The sequence below is a fragment of the Patiria miniata genome, unplaced genomic scaffold (assembly GCF_015706575.1).
Source record: "Patiria miniata isolate m_02_andy unplaced genomic scaffold, ASM1570657v1 HiC_scaffold_5, whole genome shotgun sequence".
Classification (NCBI taxonomy): domain Eukaryota; kingdom Metazoa; phylum Echinodermata; class Asteroidea; order Valvatida; family Asterinidae; genus Patiria; species Patiria miniata.
The window spans coordinates 24,388,401-24,407,279 of record NW_024037072.1 but is presented as its reverse complement, the minus strand read 5'-3'; the positions used below and the strand labels follow the sequence as shown (position 1 = coordinate 24,407,279).

The 18,879-nt window shown below is 40.1% G+C and overlaps 1 protein-coding gene across 1 annotated transcript in view; it reads left to right on the top strand.

Moving 5' to 3' along the window:
• LOC119741303 overlaps positions 1-18,879 on the top strand; it is a 77,945-nt gene that overhangs the window by 38,878 nt on the left and 20,188 nt on the right. The window contains exons 27-49 of the mRNA XM_038217054.1: positions 634-912; positions 1,244-1,288; positions 1,444-1,512; positions 1,988-2,112; positions 3,137-3,436; positions 4,342-4,458; positions 4,653-4,794; positions 5,515-5,574; positions 6,234-6,338; positions 8,489-8,610; positions 8,699-9,019; positions 11,320-11,454; positions 11,619-11,760; positions 12,065-12,328; positions 12,726-13,004; positions 13,345-13,389; positions 13,546-13,614; positions 14,090-14,214; positions 15,240-15,542; positions 16,110-16,226; positions 16,421-16,562; positions 17,282-17,341; positions 17,998-18,102. Coding sequence (XP_038072982.1) covers positions 634-912; positions 1,244-1,288; positions 1,444-1,512; positions 1,988-2,112; positions 3,137-3,436; positions 4,342-4,458; positions 4,653-4,794; positions 5,515-5,574; positions 6,234-6,338; positions 8,489-8,610; positions 8,699-9,019; positions 11,320-11,454; positions 11,619-11,760; positions 12,065-12,328; positions 12,726-13,004; positions 13,345-13,389; positions 13,546-13,614; positions 14,090-14,214; positions 15,240-15,542; positions 16,110-16,226; positions 16,421-16,562; positions 17,282-17,341; positions 17,998-18,102 — 3,471 coding nt within the window. The remainder of the gene's footprint in view (positions 1-633; positions 913-1,243; positions 1,289-1,443; positions 1,513-1,987; positions 2,113-3,136; positions 3,437-4,341; positions 4,459-4,652; positions 4,795-5,514; positions 5,575-6,233; positions 6,339-8,488; positions 8,611-8,698; positions 9,020-11,319; positions 11,455-11,618; positions 11,761-12,064; positions 12,329-12,725; positions 13,005-13,344; positions 13,390-13,545; positions 13,615-14,089; positions 14,215-15,239; positions 15,543-16,109; positions 16,227-16,420; positions 16,563-17,281; positions 17,342-17,997; positions 18,103-18,879) is intronic.

Genomic DNA, 18,879 nt, shown 5'->3' with positions numbered 1-18,879 from the left:
AAAGGCTATGGTTGTCAATCAAGGCAGGTGGGGAAAAAGAGATTTCACCATGGCGCAAGTCTCTAAATAGACCCTTTCATAACATTGGTCACTGCTCAGTCAACCGTGAATGTAAGGACATGATCAGGGTGTCATTTTAAAGAGGACATTCAACCCTAACAGAAGATATCTCCCTATGATTCACATGTGCCCTACAACTGTTCCAATTAACAATAATATCTCGGTTTCGGTTTTTTTTATCCACCCTGTGTTAATTTTCTATCTCCATTGATCATTGGAAATAAATAAGAACTACAACCAATGAGCTCTTGCACATCGTCGTTGTTCGTCTTTCAAAATCAATTATTTATTTTACAAGACTCTTCAGTTTTTAAGCAAAACTGGTTTCAGATTGAAATTAACTGATTTGTTTTTGGTCTTTACTGATAAGTAAAGACCTAAAACATGTCAGTTGTGAACACTCAAACGCGAAGAGATTGCAATACAAACGTGCTATTTAAGGGGAAGTCTTCAATTTTTTTTCCTGATAATAGAGGTGACTGTCTAGTAATGAATTTTTTTTTAGACTTTGTCCATTGATAAGCTTTTACAATTGACGGACAAACCTTAGATAAATACATCATTTCATTTTAGATAACGAAGTGCCGATATTTCAAAGTTGCGAGTCTCAAATTGTGTGGATAACACCGGGAGTCAATGAGTCTATAGTCGTCTGGGATTCTGCTTTGTTTGCTGTTGTTGATGCTGTTGATGGTCCAGTTTCTGCAAGTTGTTCATTCGTCAACGGAAACTTGACTAGGGTCCCTGTCGGATTAAATAATACCTTACCTCTCGGGTTGACAACGGTGGATTGTGAAGCCTCTGATGCGGCTGGCAATGATGCTAACTGCCAGTTTACGGTAACTTTGTCAGGTAAATAAAAGATTTAGATTCTGTATTAAAAGCATAACTTTTGGTCTTTATGTTTAAATGCTACTCCCATATTATCGTCAGTGCATGTATAAGTAAAATCAGGTGTGGAGCGTTGCAACTGTACTGGGTGACTGTTCAGGCTCATGGACATGATGACTGAAGTCGCGCATCCAATGTTATGATTTGGTTTGTCAATACACATCTATAGCAGAGCATGTTGTGGTTTTTTTAGGGGGGAGAGTTGTTTTCAGTGAATCATCTTTTGAAATCATACCCCAAGCTTTTATCAAATAACCAATCTATGTTTCTTTGTCCATCGTTCATGATGTAGCCTCTTCAGTGCCCACCACCGACCAAACAGACTCAGCAAGTGAAGGTAAAAACCTATATATTTATTAAGGACACCTTTTCTTGGAAGATGCACACAGTCTTGCTCGTTGTTTTCCTGATTGCTTATCTTGTAACATGGCCTATCAGATAGCATTTTTTTCCCAGCAAAGAAACTTAACATAATTTAACATTTTATTTCAGTAACATCAACTGATGGTAGGATATCCACAACAGAGACCACTGAGTTCCCAACAACCGCGAATGGCATGGGTATGGTTCCTTGTAAATCATGGTAGGGAGTTGGGGTTAAATTCAAACATGATTGATTAGTTTGGGTCCAGGAATTTCACGTGATGTTTTACACATTTTATGTGGAATTCCATGCATGTGCCGTATAGGTGTGGTAACATGAACAGGGAAAAATTTGGACCCCAAAGTGTAACCATCGAATGCCAAACTAAACATACACACGTTTGGGCAAGTTCAGGCGAGGACCATTATGCGACTATTGGTTGATTTCATTGTGTACGTTACTACGCCTGTGCACATTATATCAACGTACAATTAGTCATTAAAGGTAGCCTACAGTCTCTTGTATTACGTTCATCCCGAAGACAGAACAGGAACAACACATTCTTTGTTGTTCTCAGGAGCTCACCTTTTTTCAAAACGGTCCTCGAACACATGATTGTACGTAATACAAGAGACAGATAAACATCGATGCACATTGTGAATTACATTTCAGATGTGTTGTTCCCGTTTATTGGGCCAGACGTAATCTATGTGCCCTCTGGAGATGACGAGACATCTGGGGAAGTGCACATATCTATACCCTTTCCCTTCTTGGGTCGAAACTACACCTCGTTCTATGTGAGTTCCAATTGTATTGAGTTATTTGTAGCGATGCTAAACTAATGTATGCAGGGTGAGTAAAAAGGAAAGGAATCCCAAATGGTGCCCCCTATTTTTTGAAGAATTTCTGCATGCAGCGCCTTCCAAATGTAGGATATGAAAGCCCAATTAAATAAGCTTTCTTTTAGTGAAAGAATCATTCACGTCCTTTTCGAGTTATGGAATTGAAAACAAACACCGTTTTTTGTATTCTTGTCCACGAATCACATCTAAGGTACGTGGTATTCAGTAAAAATTAAACCATGTCGTAATCCTCAAATTGATATCAGAATAATCTCATACGTTTCCGGGGTAGGCAAGTAGTAGGCAGGGCAAAACTATAAACTCTTAACATATAAAGCATGTAATTTTAACATTTGAAGCAGCATGTTTTTAAATAAATGTTATGATAATCGACAGTTACCATTGTTATAAGAGGGTTCTTTGTTTGTGACCCGTGGACAAGGTTAAAAAAAACGGTGTCTGTGTTCAAAACTCCATACTTGAAAAGTACATGAGCGATTTGAATGATTCTTACACTAAAAGAAAGCTCATTAATTGGGCTTTTATATCCTAGATTTGTAAAGCCCTATATGCAGAATTTCTTTTAAAAAATAGTGGGGAACCACTTGGGTTTTACTCACCCTGTATTGTTCCCAATATAATTTAGACGAGTGATATTAAAGGCGAAGAAACGAGAAAAAAAATGAGGTGTAAACGAAACATATACATTTCGTAGTTAAACTCAACCCAACATAATGAACTTTTAATTTAGGAAAGTTAAGAAAAGGATTCAAATTTAGTTCCCTAAAACAAGGCCAGTCAAGACAGGTGTTTTCGTTTTGTAAACCCCTTGTTTTACTGTACACCTAATGAAACTGAATCAACTTTTTGCTTTTGTAGCATCGGAAGATCACCAGACAATAACAATATTTTGGATCATGGTCACTTACTTACATAATAATCACAATACGCAACCTTCTATCGTAAAAACCTTTTTCAGGTGAACACAAATGGAGTGATTTCATTCAATGATGACCTTACTACGTTTCCACGCAACCCAATACCCTTGATGAAGGAACCACTGATTGCAGTCTTCATGACCGACATATCTACCGAGGAATTGGGCTCCCTCAGCCTTCGTCAATTCAGTTTGCGGACACCCCAAAATGAGATGTTGTTCTGTGAAGCAGATGAAACAATCAGAGAGGTGTTCCCTAGTCAGTGCAACTTCACGACATCGTTGTTGTTGATTGTCACCTGGTACAGAGTTCCGCCTTACGTTTATCACACAGAGGGAGTTGTGAGTAACGTCTATTTATCATTATGGGAAACAGGGGGGGGGGGGGAGACTGGTAGCATCGAAGATTGTGCACACTAATGGACAATATATGGTGCTTTTCAGGGCGATACATGCGCGAAATTAAAAATAAAAGCACCCACAACGGCCGATGGGACAAAAAAGGGCACGATGTGTCTTTAAAAAGGGCACTTGTTCAGAAAAAAAGCACTTGTTAAAAAAAAGGGCAAATATTTTGGGGGGGGGGTATACCCCCTTACCCTCCCGCTGGCTACGCCTATGCCCTTTAAAACTGCCTCAAGCAACACAAGTGTTGCAACTTTCATTCATTACTACAGCAGGTGCACACATTCTGGAATTTGTATTCCTGTGGAGACATTTCGTTGTTCTCGTGTAGTAAAGTTTTCGCGTTTGAAATTTAAGTTTCAAAATGCTCTTAGTTTAACCAGAATTAATTTCCTGGGCTGAAATTTGGACTAAATATCCCTTTTCTAAAACTCTTCCATTTGCGACAAATCAACCTACCTTGGAAATTCCTAGTTTTTGAGTAAAATCCATATATCTATTTCGTGAAATTCTTGTGGAGACGTATTCATCTATAGAAATGTTGTTGCGGAGACGTATACAATCTTTTGTTTCCTATTGTGTGCATGTCTCCTTAAGGTAGTAAATTCCAGCACACACATGTATACATATAGTATACATTAACTTCCAATGTAATGACTTAATCGTTACCTTCGTGTATAGAGAGCAAACATTTGTCATGACTGTTCTTGTGATACAGTATGTACAGGATACCTTTGACTAGCTGCCAAATTGAAACTTCAAAAATTCCTTTCTGATAATTGTACTTTAAAATAGCTATGGGTTTATGTACGGCTACCAATTCTTTTTGTTATTGATTTCAGGAAAACACATTTCAAGCCATTTTAGCGACTGATGGTTTTCGGTCCTTTGCTGTGTTTAATTATGAAGACATACAGTGGATCCATGGAAGCAGGTCTTCATCTCCAGAATTCGCACAGGTATAGAATTACAAAAAACGTTACACGATATTTTACATACTCTAAATCAACATGCTACAAATTGTTGTTTATTGTTGCTCTGATTTTCGCGAAGAGGTTGACCATAGCATTGGCAGAGTTTCGCCACTATTTTTGACTCATAAAGCATAACCATTAACTAGAGATTTTGAAATGCCTGTTCAAATCGTATCCAGGTTGGCTTTGATGCGGCTGATGACAGCAATTTCTACACTATCCCTGCATCATTTACAGAGGATACCCTCTATGTCCATCAAGACTCCAACATCGGCATCAGAGGGCGATGGGTGTTTCGTATCGACCAACCAATTGTGGAGAGTAAGTAAATTCCATAAAGACACAACCAATAGAAACATTTCAAGTAAAGGGAAACATGTTGGCAAAGTGATTTTGAAAATATGTTTCTAGGATTCCAATCCCTAACAGGCTCAGGTGCGGTTCTAGAGCCTATATTTTAGGGGGAAGGGGCTATATTGCACAGGGGTGGATCCAGAAATGTGTGCACGAAGGCCTGCTGAAATGTAGACCAGTTTGGTTTTCGGACACTTAGGCCTCAGCAAATTCAAAAAGTGTGTGTGGGGGGGGGGGGGGGGGGGGGGTGGGCTCGTACCATATTTTCAATGGGGAACGCTAATATAATCCTACAATCATGCACAGATATTATATTACATATTAGTGTGCAAACGCCCCCTTCTCACGTCTTTTTTTTTAGGGGGGAGACTATTTGCATGTGCTGTCATCTAACATTTGCTTCTGCAATTTTGTTACGGGGGGGGGGGGGGGGAATGCTAGACAAAACAGCCCTGCCTTTATTGTTTGGGTTCCGAGACCCTGTCTGATTCCTAAAATACGATTCCCACATTTCCTCCAACCCCTAAAACTGCACATGTCCAAGATCTCTTGATAATCAGGCCGTCTGAGCTACACTGCCGCCGTACATTTATTAAGGAACCCCGGGTTTAATTATCGGAAGAATAGTGATGGTATAAAAAAGATGATTACAAAAATATATTTTAAAACCTTCAAATTCTTTTGCAGTTCCAGGTGTGAATTCATCTCGGAATGCTAGTGAGATTGCTGAAGTGTGTGCTACCCCAGGTAGGTATCATCACTGTTCAGTCTCAGTTCGACTAATGAATTTGGGGTTTTTCTTCAGCTACTCCGGGTAGTGAATTATTTTTCCTAAAAATCATCCGCATTACACGGTTGTTGAGCGCCCACTTCGATATGCCTATGATACCTAATATTCCATGAATGTCCAGAATTTGTCGAGAAGTTCGATAGCTCAGCTGGTAGGCTCTTGATTTTGAACCGCGAGGGATCCTCACGGTATGTGTTCGAAGCACCATTTTACCCATTTTTGTGTTTCATTTCTAATCTGAAGCTTTGAGGAATTTTTTTAAGGGAAATATAGGCCGAATTTCAGTACGTTGGAATTCATTTCTTTTTTTTCCCATTTTTTAAAATATTTTTTCCCCTCATGTTTTTAAGAGAAGTAAAGTCCAAAACGTCATGCGGATGTTGTTCGGGGCAAAATAATTTGCCTTCAGGCAGGCTGACAAAAATACATAATGCACTGTCTCAGTTTGTATAAAGAGCGATGGTGATTGGGGACAAGACCGGAATATGCTAGAGTGGAGCAGATAAAGTTCTGAATCATGAAGAGAATGTTAGTTAACTAAAGCCAGTTTTAGTCAACTAAAAACAGTGAATCAGTTAAAAAGGCTTATTCTTCTCTTTTTTTTTACCAAACTTAGATGGAAGTCAGTGCTTAGCTGATGGTAATCCTCAAGGATGCACCTGTTTGATTTCACCTCCTCAGTGTTCATGTTCGGAGGGATTCTTTGGCTTAGATTGTTCAAGTAAGTTTTTTAAAAAATCTCATCTTTTTAACAGCAAACAGTTTGTACTCCTTTTCCTTTAATTTGCCCACAAAAACTTTGAAAACCTGTGGCCAGAGTCGCAACAAGTCACTGATTTTTGTGACTTGAGTCGAGTCGAGTCAATTTAAGAAGTGGCTCGAGTCAAGTCGAGTCATTAGGTCAAGAAGGTCGAGTCGAGTCAAGTATTTAGCTCTAGTCATTTCGAGTCACAAATATTTAAACACTATACAATATTAAACTAAACACAAAAGAGAAAGCACTTTTTTGGCTTTTTTAATTTTACATTCAGGCTATTACATGTGATGACAAAAAGGGGGTGCCAACTAATCGCCATCCAACTAATGTGGACACTGATCAAACTGATTTTATTTTTGAGACTCGAGTCTTTTTAGCCTTCCTCGAGTCGACTCCAGTCGAGTCATTCTGATGAGGGACTCGAGTCGAGTCATTTGCTCGCAGTGACTCGAGTCGAGTTGAGTCACCGAAAATTGTGACACGAGTCAGACACGAGTCGAGTCATTGACTTGAGTAATTACAACTCTGCCTGTAACAGCTGACAAAACCTTTGCGATCTTTACCGATGTATGAACAACTTGCGCGCATCTGCTCATGGAGCTCCGTGACCCTACGGGTGCAACCCTGCAAAAAAACTTCCTTAGACACTGGTGCTCAATGCACATACTTCAAAATTCTTTTAAAATACTCAGAACTCACACAGGTATTCAAGCTGCACAGAAAAATGATGATCAATGTGTCATCTTTCATTTTCTTTTCATTTTTTGGTGGGTTGACCGTTGACTTTTCGAGATATTCTCACCCAAAGAAGACGACCCCTATTTTCCTCACAGCGGAAAAGTAGCCATCTTGAAAAACGATCCCTCCACAACATGGCAAAATAGCGCCACTTTTGAGCCCAAAAGCATCCAAAATGCTCAGAATTGGAAGCCCCAGGTCCGGGCAAGAGGTTCAGTACCATATCTCTTCAATTCCCCAATTTGATGGCACTCTAAACTCTCTAATATAGAATATTTTGAGGGTATAACTTTTATTCATGAGCTCGGCGGACGGATTTTTGGCCTATTTACAGGCGTGCATCCCTACGCTCAGCGCATGAAAATGACACGAAAACAGAGCCCTCATTGCAAACTTTTGTCAGTAAAAAGAAAGAACGTCTATGTTTCTCACCAACTCGCTACGCATTTGGAAGTTCAGAGTATTACCTGTAGATTGGTTATTTTTAACAACATATGATGCACGGGGGAAACGGGGCTTTTTTCACTCCAAAAACGGGCGTAAAACATCAAAATCGGCAAAGTCAATGGCGGTCAACACGATTATTGATCATTTTCCAGTGGGTTGCCTCACTAAATTGAACGGCACAGTCGTTCTCTGTATCCCACAGACTCAACTCGTGCTTCTGAATAAACTACATGAAATATCCTTTCCACACATGTAAGAATCATTTTGATTGGAAGAGTAGACGAAAGGGCTTTTTTTGCTTCCAATCATGGAACGTCTCTTTTCTAGACCATGACCCGATTATAATATGCAACGTGTCTCTGTAGTCTGGCTCCATGCATAATAACTACGCGTGTATTAATTGGTAGGTTGAACGGGGAACAAGGTCAGGCCACGCGTTCGTCTCGCCTACATTATTAGAAGCTCCGTTGGAAAACTGTTTGTTTGCTCTTGATAGTTTGTTTTTCACCAATTCAACGCCTTAAAACTACATGTTCCAGTGCATGAAAATGCCTTCATACCATAGGTTTTTTGTTATTTTCATAACATCCTCTGGATATCGGCAAAAGGAGTCTTTTTGCAATTCATGTTTGTCGGACCATAGCATATTAGTCCCTAGTGGGGTGTATTTGTGCATGGTTTGCGTTATCTCGCCTTTATAGTACAGTCTATATACTTATCACATTTTTAAGTAGTTTGCTTATCAAATCTTGTATTCAGACCATTGTTTGATGTGCTGAAGAAAACATGAGTACTTTTTACATTATTGCACGTCGGGTTTCAGGTAGCTCATCTTCACACTCAGATTGTGAATAAAGAGACTGGATAGAGTCATTGTGTTTTAGTCAGGTTCACACATGATGATATAGATTGCTGTGCTTTTGTTCCAGGTATCCTATTCCCTTTCGGCTTTGGAGACGAATTAGTTCTCAACTTGGATGATGACAGTTCTGGCGAAATTCCAATTCCAATCGAGTTTCCATTCTTCGGTCGTGATTTCAATTCTCTATATGTAAGTGCTAAGTATTTTTTTCTTGACAAAACGGCAGAGAGTGGTCATCGGTGCGGTATTCCCTTAAAATCATTTTTTCCCTCCAAAGGTGAATACCAATGGACTAATCACATTTGTGGAGGAAAATACCGGCTACACCCCTACAAGGTTTCCTCTGGCCGAGGACATTCCCGGGCTGGCAGTATATTGGAGTGATGTAGACACAGGAGAATATCACCCTGGAAGCATCATGTACCGTCACCTTCTCCGCAACTCCACAAGGGATGCCATGCTGTTCCTTCAGGCGGACGAAATCATCCGACAGGTGTTTCCAGGCCTGTCGGACTTTTCATCGACATGGATGCTTGTGGCAACGTGGCACAAAGTAGCTTTTCATGATGCTGACGATAATGACGATCCTGCTGCAATTGTGAGTTGCATGACAATCAAAGAGGTCCACTCGATAGTCCAAAGGTTCAATAGTCTGAAAGTTTATTGATCCGAAGGGTCGATAGTCCGAACAGGCACATTTTTCATACCCTGCGGTTCATTGGTCCGAAAACGAAACAACGTTCGTTAATCCGAACTCGGACTATCGAAATGTATCGAACCTTCGGATTATTTAACTTACTCTCTTTCTGGACTTAACTTCGGACTACAAACCTTCAGACTAACGTACATTTGTACTAACAAACCTTCGGATTAACGAACCTTCCGACCATCAAACTTTCGGACTAACGAACCTTCGGATTAATGAACTTGCAGACCATCAAACCTTTGGACTATCGAATCTTCGGACTAATAAGCCTTTGGACTATCGAATCTTCGAACTATCGAGCGGTGATCCAATCAAAATAATACAGGTCACAGTTTTTAAGCGCAGATTCAAATATACTTGAACGTCAGTGGGTTTGACAGGAAACTCGTTAGATTTATCTCTGACTGGTCGATTAGATTTTTTTAATTGTTTTTTGTGTGTGAAAGGCTTGTTTTGATGACTTTAAAAATCGCTGTAGCTATTTGTAACTAAGTTGACCGCACGAATGCATCATTTATCAACCCAAAAGTTCTCGGTATTTACTTCCCTTAAAAAAATAACCCTAACCCCTACTTCAATTAAAAGCAGGATTTGATATAACACAATACAATTCAGAAAAAGACATATTTTTGGAAACTAAGAAAAGAGTTCTCATCGAGATTTATACCCTGCACTTTCAGCACGCAACCGCACGTATTTATCCCGTTGAGCTACCGAAGTGTCACTGTAGGAATTTAAAACCTCATACATTGTACATGTCATGTATATTCGTGATGTTCCGTAACTGTAGCCGTTGAAAACGAGTTATACGGCTTCGGCTTCTGTTAAATAGCCACTTCAGTGAAAAAAAAAATCATTTGCGTTTAAAGTCCAAGCACACCTCTCTGCTTGCGTGTAAGCTTGAATATAGCACGCGTGACTATGCACGGGATTTTCGGGTCCGAGCGCCCGAATTCCAAAGACTGGATTGGATTCATGTTATTGATGCCCTCTACTCCCTTGGTAGTCTTGGTAGTCTATGTAATAGACCATGAGAGCAGATTCGCTGATTAATTATGCAAGACAACCTAGGTAGTATATATGTTAGTCTAGAGGCTGGACGTTGTTATTGTTATGTACGCGATAGCCCGCCGCGCCGGCCGCCACACGAGGGCGCTATCACAACCAACCAATATCGCCCACGAACCCGTAAGAACAATGTCTAGACCACTTGCTATTGGTTGTGTAATGCGAGCGCACCTGTTTGGCCTTATATAATGCAGCGTGCAATAAAAAAAATCATAGTACTTCCGAAGCAAACTCTCAAATTTCTTCCAGTAGGTTTAAAGCTGCAGCAAGACTTTTGTGCAATTTCACTGGTCAGCTCTTTTGTTGTGTGTAGTATGTGTGGGGCTGAAAATGTACCGTAGTTGCCTGCAGAAGTCGCGCATGCGCACTAATTTCCCCCATTTTCAGGGGGAGATTTTAGCAATTGATCTAGACGTTGTTCTGACGGAATCGTGGGCGATATTGGTTGGTCGTGATAGCACCCTCGCGCAGCGGCGCAGTGGGCTATCGTGTACAAACAATAACAACCTCTAGCCTCTAGACTATATAGATGTAGGCCCTATGCCCGACCGTATTTGTATCACAAAACACAGCATTCAAATTGACCAATCAAACACATCACATTTAGTCCCGATTTGGGAATGAAATGACGTCACAATTTAGTAGAATCGACTCCGATTGGCTGAGGCTTGGGATCGCATCGGAGACTGGGCTCCGGTCCGTGGAGATTTACGGGTGATACTCGGACTACAACCACGGCGGGTTACAAGAACAAAATCTAAATCCAGTCATGTACCGAGACTATCGTTAGGCTCTCCAGGATCTTTCATAGAAGACAGACTTATTGGACGCGATGGCTTTAATGCGCTAATTGTCAGGGTCCGGCTGCTTATTCGGGAACAAAATGCATGTCCACTACATGTAGCTCCTGGACCAAGACCAGCCTATGTTGACGGTTTCAGTTGTGCACAGGCTGTCGGGTAGTGTAGATTGTGGCTTATGGTGGATAGTATACATTTTTCATGACTTTGTATGCGAAAAGACGGTTGTGTGAAGATAGAAATGTATCTGTAGACCTCCAGATCGCCCGGCCTTGTTGCTATGTGGTTTCCTGTCTTGATACAGTTCTTTGTCTTTCTCCACAGTTGAATACATTCCAAGTTGTTTTGCTGACGAATGGTGTGCAGTCTTTTGCCATGCTTAATTACGACAATATAACATGGACCACGGGTGGATCATCTGGTGGAAACGAATCTGGACTTGGAGGGAATCCTGCGCAGGTACTTCAAAAGAACAACAATCCAAGAAGATATATTTTGGTTAATCACAGCACACCTGTGCGTAAAATTAGATTGTCCCTGTTTTGCCCTTCCCCCATTTTACATGAACGGAGTCTTTTCGCAATTTCGTATGTCACTGCTGCTTGCCATTTTGTCAAACTTAGGTTGGTTTTGATGCAAGTGATGGCATCAACTACTACGAAGTACCAGGTTCAGGGAGTGACGACATTGTCAACATCGATGACAGATCAAACATTAACACAACAGGTCGTTGGCTGTTCCGTATTGACCTCAATGAAATACAAGGTAGGCCCACGTGAGCATTAACCCTAACCGCCCCCAATGCTACAAAATACCACTGAGTAGTAACCTGTAGTATTAATTTCTTTCCATACAAGTGTGCACAACACATGTAGTATTCTGTGGTATTTGGTACTTGAGCCCCAAAGATAGGAAACATGTTTCCAGCCTCCAAGGAAATAAACGGGGAGGTGGGGGGGGTGAGGATATACCTTATGAACGTTTTGATAACGGGGATGGGTCATAAGATTTTCTCTAAAATGCCGTATTTCACGAGTGGTTTTCGTTGTCAATCCATAAAATAACACAGGACCAGTTGTAATCAGATGTCCGACCGCCGATGCAGTCAATGTAACCAGCGGGAGTGGTTTGGGCAGTGTAACATGGACTCCTTCCCGTCCGGTGGCCGTGAAAATATCCGATAATACGCCTGTGCCAGCTTCATGCTCCATTCCAAACCCAAGTGGTGGTGATGACATCATAGTGACTTCAGATTACCTATTTCCAGCTGGCACAACAAGAGTCACCTGTGATGCGCCGACTGCAACATGTAGATTTGACGTGGTTGTCTTTGGTAATATAATCTATTTGTGTCTCTTATACGTCGTTGGTAAGCATTATACAGAGTGCATAAAAAAAACGAAACCGAGATATTATTGCTAAATGTGAATCAAAGGGAGATATCTTCTGTTAGGGTTGAATCTCCTCTTCAAAATGACACCCTAGTCATGTCCTTACATTCATGGTTGACTGAGCAGTGACCAATTTTATGAAAGGGTCTATTGAAAGATTTGCGCCATTTTTCTGTTATGGTTTTTGTTGTGTCCATTGTCACAGAGTGAAAGGCTATGGTTGTCAATCAAGGCAGGTGGGAAAAAGAGATTTCATCATTTCGCAAGTGAGACTTTGTCCATTGATAAGCTTTAACAGTCGACGGACAAACCTTAAAGAAATACATCATTTCATTTCAGATAACGAAGCGCCGATTTTTCAAAGTTGCGAGTCTCAAATTGTGTGGATAACACCGGGAGTCAATGAGTCTATAGTCGTCTGGGATTCTGCTTTGTTTGCTGTTGTTGATGCTGTTGATGGTCCAGTTCCTGCAAGTTGTTCATTCGTCAACGGAAACTTGACTAGGGTCCCTGTCGGATTAAATAATACCTTACCTCTCGGGTTGACAACGCTGCATTGTGAAGCCTCTGATGCGGCTGGCAATAATGCTAACTGCCAGTTTACGGTAACTTTGTCAGGTAAATAAAAGATTTAGATTCTGTATTAAAAGCATAACTTTTGGTCTTTATGTTTAAATGCTACTCCCATATTATCGTCAGTGCATGTATAAGTAAAATCAGGTGTGGAGCGTTGCAACTGTGCTGGGTGACTGTTCAGGTTCATGGACATGATGACTGAAGTCGCGCAATCCAATGTTATGATTTGGTTTGTCAATGCGAAACTATAAAAGTTGGCATAGTATATCTGTGTTCATGGAGAAGTTGTTTGCAGTGAATCATCTTTTGAAATCATGGCCCCACTCCCCACTTTTATCAATTAACCAATCTATGTTTTCTTTGTCCATCGTTTATTATGTAGATTCTCCAGTGCCCACCACTGACCAAACAGACTCAGAAAGTGAAGGTAAAAACCTATATATTTATTAAGGACACCTTTTCTTGGAACATGCACACAGTCTTGCTTGTTGTTTTCCTGATTGCTTATCTTGTAGCATGGCCTATCAGATAGCATTTTTTTTCCCAGCAAAGAAACTTAACATTATTTAACATTTTATTTCAGTAACATCAACTGATGGTAGGATATCCACAACAGAGACCACTGAGTTCCCAACAACCTCGAATGGCATGGGTATGGTTCCTTGTAAATCATGGTAGGGAGTTGGGGTTAAATTCAAACATGATTGATTAGTTTGGGTCCAGGAATTTCACGTGATGTTTTACACATTTTATGTGGAATTCCATGCATGTACCGTATAGGTGTGGTAACATGAACAGGAAAAAATTTGGACCCCAAAGTGTAACCATCGAATGTCAAACTAAACATACACACGTTTGGGCAAGTTCAGGCGAGGACCATTATGCGACTATTGGTTGATTTCATTGTGTACGTTACTACGCCTGTGCACATTATATCAACGTACGATTAGTCATTAAAGGTAGCCTACAGTCTCTTGTATTATGTTCATCCCGAAGACAGAACAGGAACAACACATTCTTTGTTGTCCTCAGGAGCTCACCTTTTTTGAAAACGGTCCTCGAACACATGATTGTACGTAATACAAGAGACACATAAACATCGATGCACATTGTGAATTACATTTCAGATGTGTTGTTCCCGTTTATTGGGCCAGACGTAATCTATGTGCCCTCTGGAGATGACGAGACATCTGGGGAAGTGCACATATCTATACCCTTTCCCTTCTTGGGTCGAAACTACACCTCGTTCTATGTGAGTTCCAATTTTATTGAGTTATTTGTAGCGATGCTAAACTAATGTATGAAGGGTGAGTAAAAGGAAAGGAATCCCAAATGGTGCCCCCTATTTTTTGAAGAATTTCTGCATGCAGCGATTTCCAAATTTAGGATATGAAAGCCCAATTAAATAAGCTTTCTTTTAGTGAAAGAATCATTCACATCTTTTTCGAGTTATGGAATTGAAAACAAACACCGCTTTTTGTATTCTTGTCCACGAATCACATCTAAGGTACGTGGTATTCAGTAAAAATTAAACCATGTCGTAATCCTCAAATTGATATCAGAATAATCTCATACGTTTCCGGGGTAGGCAAGTAGTAGGCAGGGCAAAACTATAAACTCTTAACATATAAAGCATGTAATTTTAATATTTGAAGCAGCATGTTTTTAAATAAATGTTATGATAATCGACAGTTACCATTGTTATAAGAGGGTTCTTTGTTTGTGATTCGTGGACAAGGTTAAAAAAAACGGTGTCTGTGTTCAAAACTCCATACTTGAAAAGTACATGAACGATTTGAATGATTCTTACACTAAAAGAAATCTCATTAATTGGGCTTTTATATCCTAGATTTGTAAAGCCCTATATGCAGAATTTCTTTTGAAAAATAGTGGGGAACCACTTGGGTTTACTCACCCTGTATTGTTCCCAATATAATTTAGACGAGTGATATTAAAGGCGAAGAAAAGAGAAAAAAAACATGAGGTGTAAACGAAACATATACATCTCGTAGTTAAACTCAACCCTACATAATGAACTTTTAATTTAGGAAAGTTAAGAAAAGGATTCAAAGTTAGTTCCCTAAAACAAGGCCGGTCAAGACAGGTGTTTTCGTTTTGTAAACCCCTTGTTTTACTGTACACCTTAATGAAACTGAATCAACTTTTTGCTTTTGTAGCATCGGAAGATCACCAGACAATAACAATATTTTGGATCATGGTCACTTACTTACATAATAATCACAATACGCAACCTTCTATCGTAAAAACCTTTTTCAGGTGAACACAAATGGAGTGATTTCATTCAATGATGACCTTACTTCGTTTCCACGCAACCCAATACCCTTGATGAAGGAACCACTGATTGCAGTCTTCATGACCGACACATCTACCGAGGAATTGGGCTCCCTAAGCTTTCGTCAATTCAGTCTGCGGACACCCCGAAATGAGATGTTGTTCTGTGAAGCAGATGAAACAATCAGAGAGGTGTTCCCTAATCAGTCCAACTTCACGACATCGTTGTTGTTGATTGTCACCTGGTACAGAGTTCCGCCTTACGTTTATCAAACATCAAAGGCAGTTGTGAGTAACGTCTATTTATCATTATGGGAAGTGGGGGCTGGTAGCATCGACGATTGTGCACACTAATGGACAATATATGGTGCTTTTCAGGGCGATACATGCGCGAAATTAAAAATAAAAGCACCCACAACGGCCGATGGGACAAAAAAGGGCACGATGTGTTTTTAAAAAGGGCACTTGTTCAGAAAAAAGCACTTGTTAAAAAAAAGGGTATTCTTTACAAAATATTGGGGGGGGGGTATAAATATTCCCTTACCCACCCGCTGGCTACGCCTATGCCCTTTAAAACTGCCTCAAGCAACACAAGTGATGCAACTTTCATTCATTACTACAGCAGGTGCACTGGTATACATAAAGTATACATTAACTTCCAATGTAATTACTTAATCGTTACCTTCGTGTATAGAGAGCAAACATTTGTCATGACTGTTCTTGTGATACAGTATGTATAGGATACCTTTGACTAGCAGCCAAATTGAAACTTCAAAAATTCCTTTCTGATAATTGTACTTTAAAATAGCTATTGGTTTACGTACGGCTACCAATTCTTTTTGTTATTGATTTCAGGAAAACACATTTCAAGCCATTTTAGCGACTGATGGTTTTCGGTCCTTTGCTGTGTTTAATTATGAAGACATACAGTGGATCCATGGAAGCAGGTCTTCATCTCCAGAATTCGCACAGGTATAGAATTACAAAAAACGTTACACGATATTTTACATACTCTAAATCAACATGCTACAAATTGTTGTTTATTGTTGCTCTGATTTTCGCGAAGAGGTTGACCATAGCATTGGCAGAGTTTCGCCACTATTTTTGACTCATAAAGCATAACCATTAACTAGAGATTTTGAAATGCCTGTTCAAATCGTATCCAGGTTGGCTTTGATGCGGCTGATGACAGCAATTTCTACACTATCCCTGCATCATTTACAGAGGATACCCTCTATGTCCATCAAGACTCCAACATCGGCATCAGAGGGCGATGGGTGTTTCGTATCGACCAACCAATTGTGGAGAGTAAGTAAATTCCATAAAGACACAACCAATAGAAACATTTTAAGTAAAGGGAAACATGTTGGTAAAGTGATTTTTTTCCTGTTTTTGAAAATATGTTTCTGGGATTCCAATCCCTAACAGGCTCAGGTGCGGTTCTAGAGCCCATAATTTAGGGGGAAGGGGCTATATTGCCCAGGGGTGGATCCAGATATGTGTGCAGGGAGGCCAGCTGAAATGTAGACCAGTTTTGTTTTCCGGACACTTAGGCCTCAGCAAATTAAAAAAGTGTGTGGGGGGGGGGGTCTCGTACCATATTTTCAATGGGGAGCGCTAATATAATCCTACAATCATGCACATATATTATATTACATATTAGTGTGCAAACGCCCCCTTCTCACGTCTATTTTTTTAGGGGGGAGACTATTTGCATGTGCTGTCATCTAACATTTGCTTCTGCAATTTTGTTACGGGGGGGGGGGGGGGGGAGAATGCTAGACAAAACAGCCCTGCCTTTATCGATTGGGTTCCGAGACCCTGTCTGATTCCTAAAATACGATTCCCGCATTTCCTCCAACCCCTAAAACTGCACATGTCCAAGATCTCTTGATAATCAGGCCGTCTGAGATACACTGCCGCCGTACATTTATTAAGGAACCCGGGTTTTATTGCCGGAAGAATAGTGATGGTATAAAAAAGATGATTACAAAAATATATTTAAAAACCTTCAAATTCTTTTGCAGTTCCAGGTGTGAATTCATCTCGGAATGCTAGTGAGATCGCTGAAGTGTGTGCTACCCCAGGTAGGTATCATCACTGTTCAGTCTCAGTTCGACTAATGAATTTTGGGTTTTTCTTCAGCTACTCCGGGTAGTGAATTATTTTTCCTAAAAATCATTCGCATTACACGGTTGTTGACCGCCCACTTCGATACGCCTATGATACCTAATATTCCCATGAATTTGTCGAGAAGTTCAATAGCTCAGCTGGTAGGGTCTTGATTTTGAACCGCGAGGGATCCTCACGGTATGTGTTCGAAGCACCATATTTACCCATTTTTTTTTCATTTCTAATCTGAAGCTTTGAGGAATTTTTTTTTAAGGGAAATATAGGCCGAATTTCAGTACGTTGGAATTCATTTTTGTTTTCCCATTTTTTTAACATATTTTTTCCCCTCATGTTTTTAAGAGAAGTAAAGTCCAAAACGTCATGCGGATGTTGTTCGGGGCAAAAAAATTGGCCTGCGGGCAGGCTGACAAAATACATAATGCACTGTCTCAGTTTGTATAAAGAGCGATGGTGATTGGGAAAAAAGACCGGAATATGCTAGAGTGGAGCAGATAAAGTTCTGAATCATGAAGATAATGTTAGTTAACTAAAGCCAGTTTTAGTCAACTAAAAACAGTGAATCAGTTAAAAAGGCTTCTTCTTCTTCTTCTTTTTTTTTTACCAAACTTAGATGGAAGTCAGTGCTTAGCTGATGGTAATCCTCAAGGATGCACCTGTTTGATTTCACCTCATCAGTGTTCATGTTCGGAGGGATTCTTTGGCTTAGATTGTTCAAGTAAGTTTTTAAAAAAATCTCATCTTTTTAACAGCAAACAGTTTGTACTCCTTTTCCTTTAATTTGCCCACAAAAACCTTGGAAACCTGTGGCCAGAGTCGCAACAAGTCACTGATTTTGTGACTTGAGTCGAGTTGAGTCAATTTAAGAAGTGGCTCGAGTCAAGTCGAGTCATTAGGTCAAGAAGGTCGAGTCGAGTCAAGTATTTAGCTCGAGTCATTTCAAGTCACAAATATTTAAACACTATACAATATTAAACTAAACACAAAAGAGAAAGCACTTTTTGGTTTTTTAATTTTACATTCAGGCTATTACATGTGATGACACCACATTTGACTCTTAATGAAAATAAAAAGGGGGTGCCAACTAATCGCCATCCAACTAATGTGGACACTGATCAAACTGATTTTTTTTTGAGACTCGAGTCTTTTTAGCCTTCCTCGAGTCCACTCGAGTCGAGTCATTCTGATTAGGGACTCTAGTCGAGTCGAGTCACCGAAAATTGTGACTCGAGTGAGACAGGAGTCGAGTCATTGACTTGAGTAATTACAACTCTGCCTGTAACAGCTGACAAAACCTTTGCAATCTTCACCGATGTATGAACAACTTGCGCACATCTGCTCACGGAGCTCCGTGACCCTACGGGTGCAACCCTGCAAAAAAAATCCCATAGACACTAGTGCTAAATGCGCATACTTCACAATTCTTTTAAAAATACTCAGAACTCACACAGGTATTCAAGCTGCACAGAAAAATGATGATCAATGTGTCATCTTT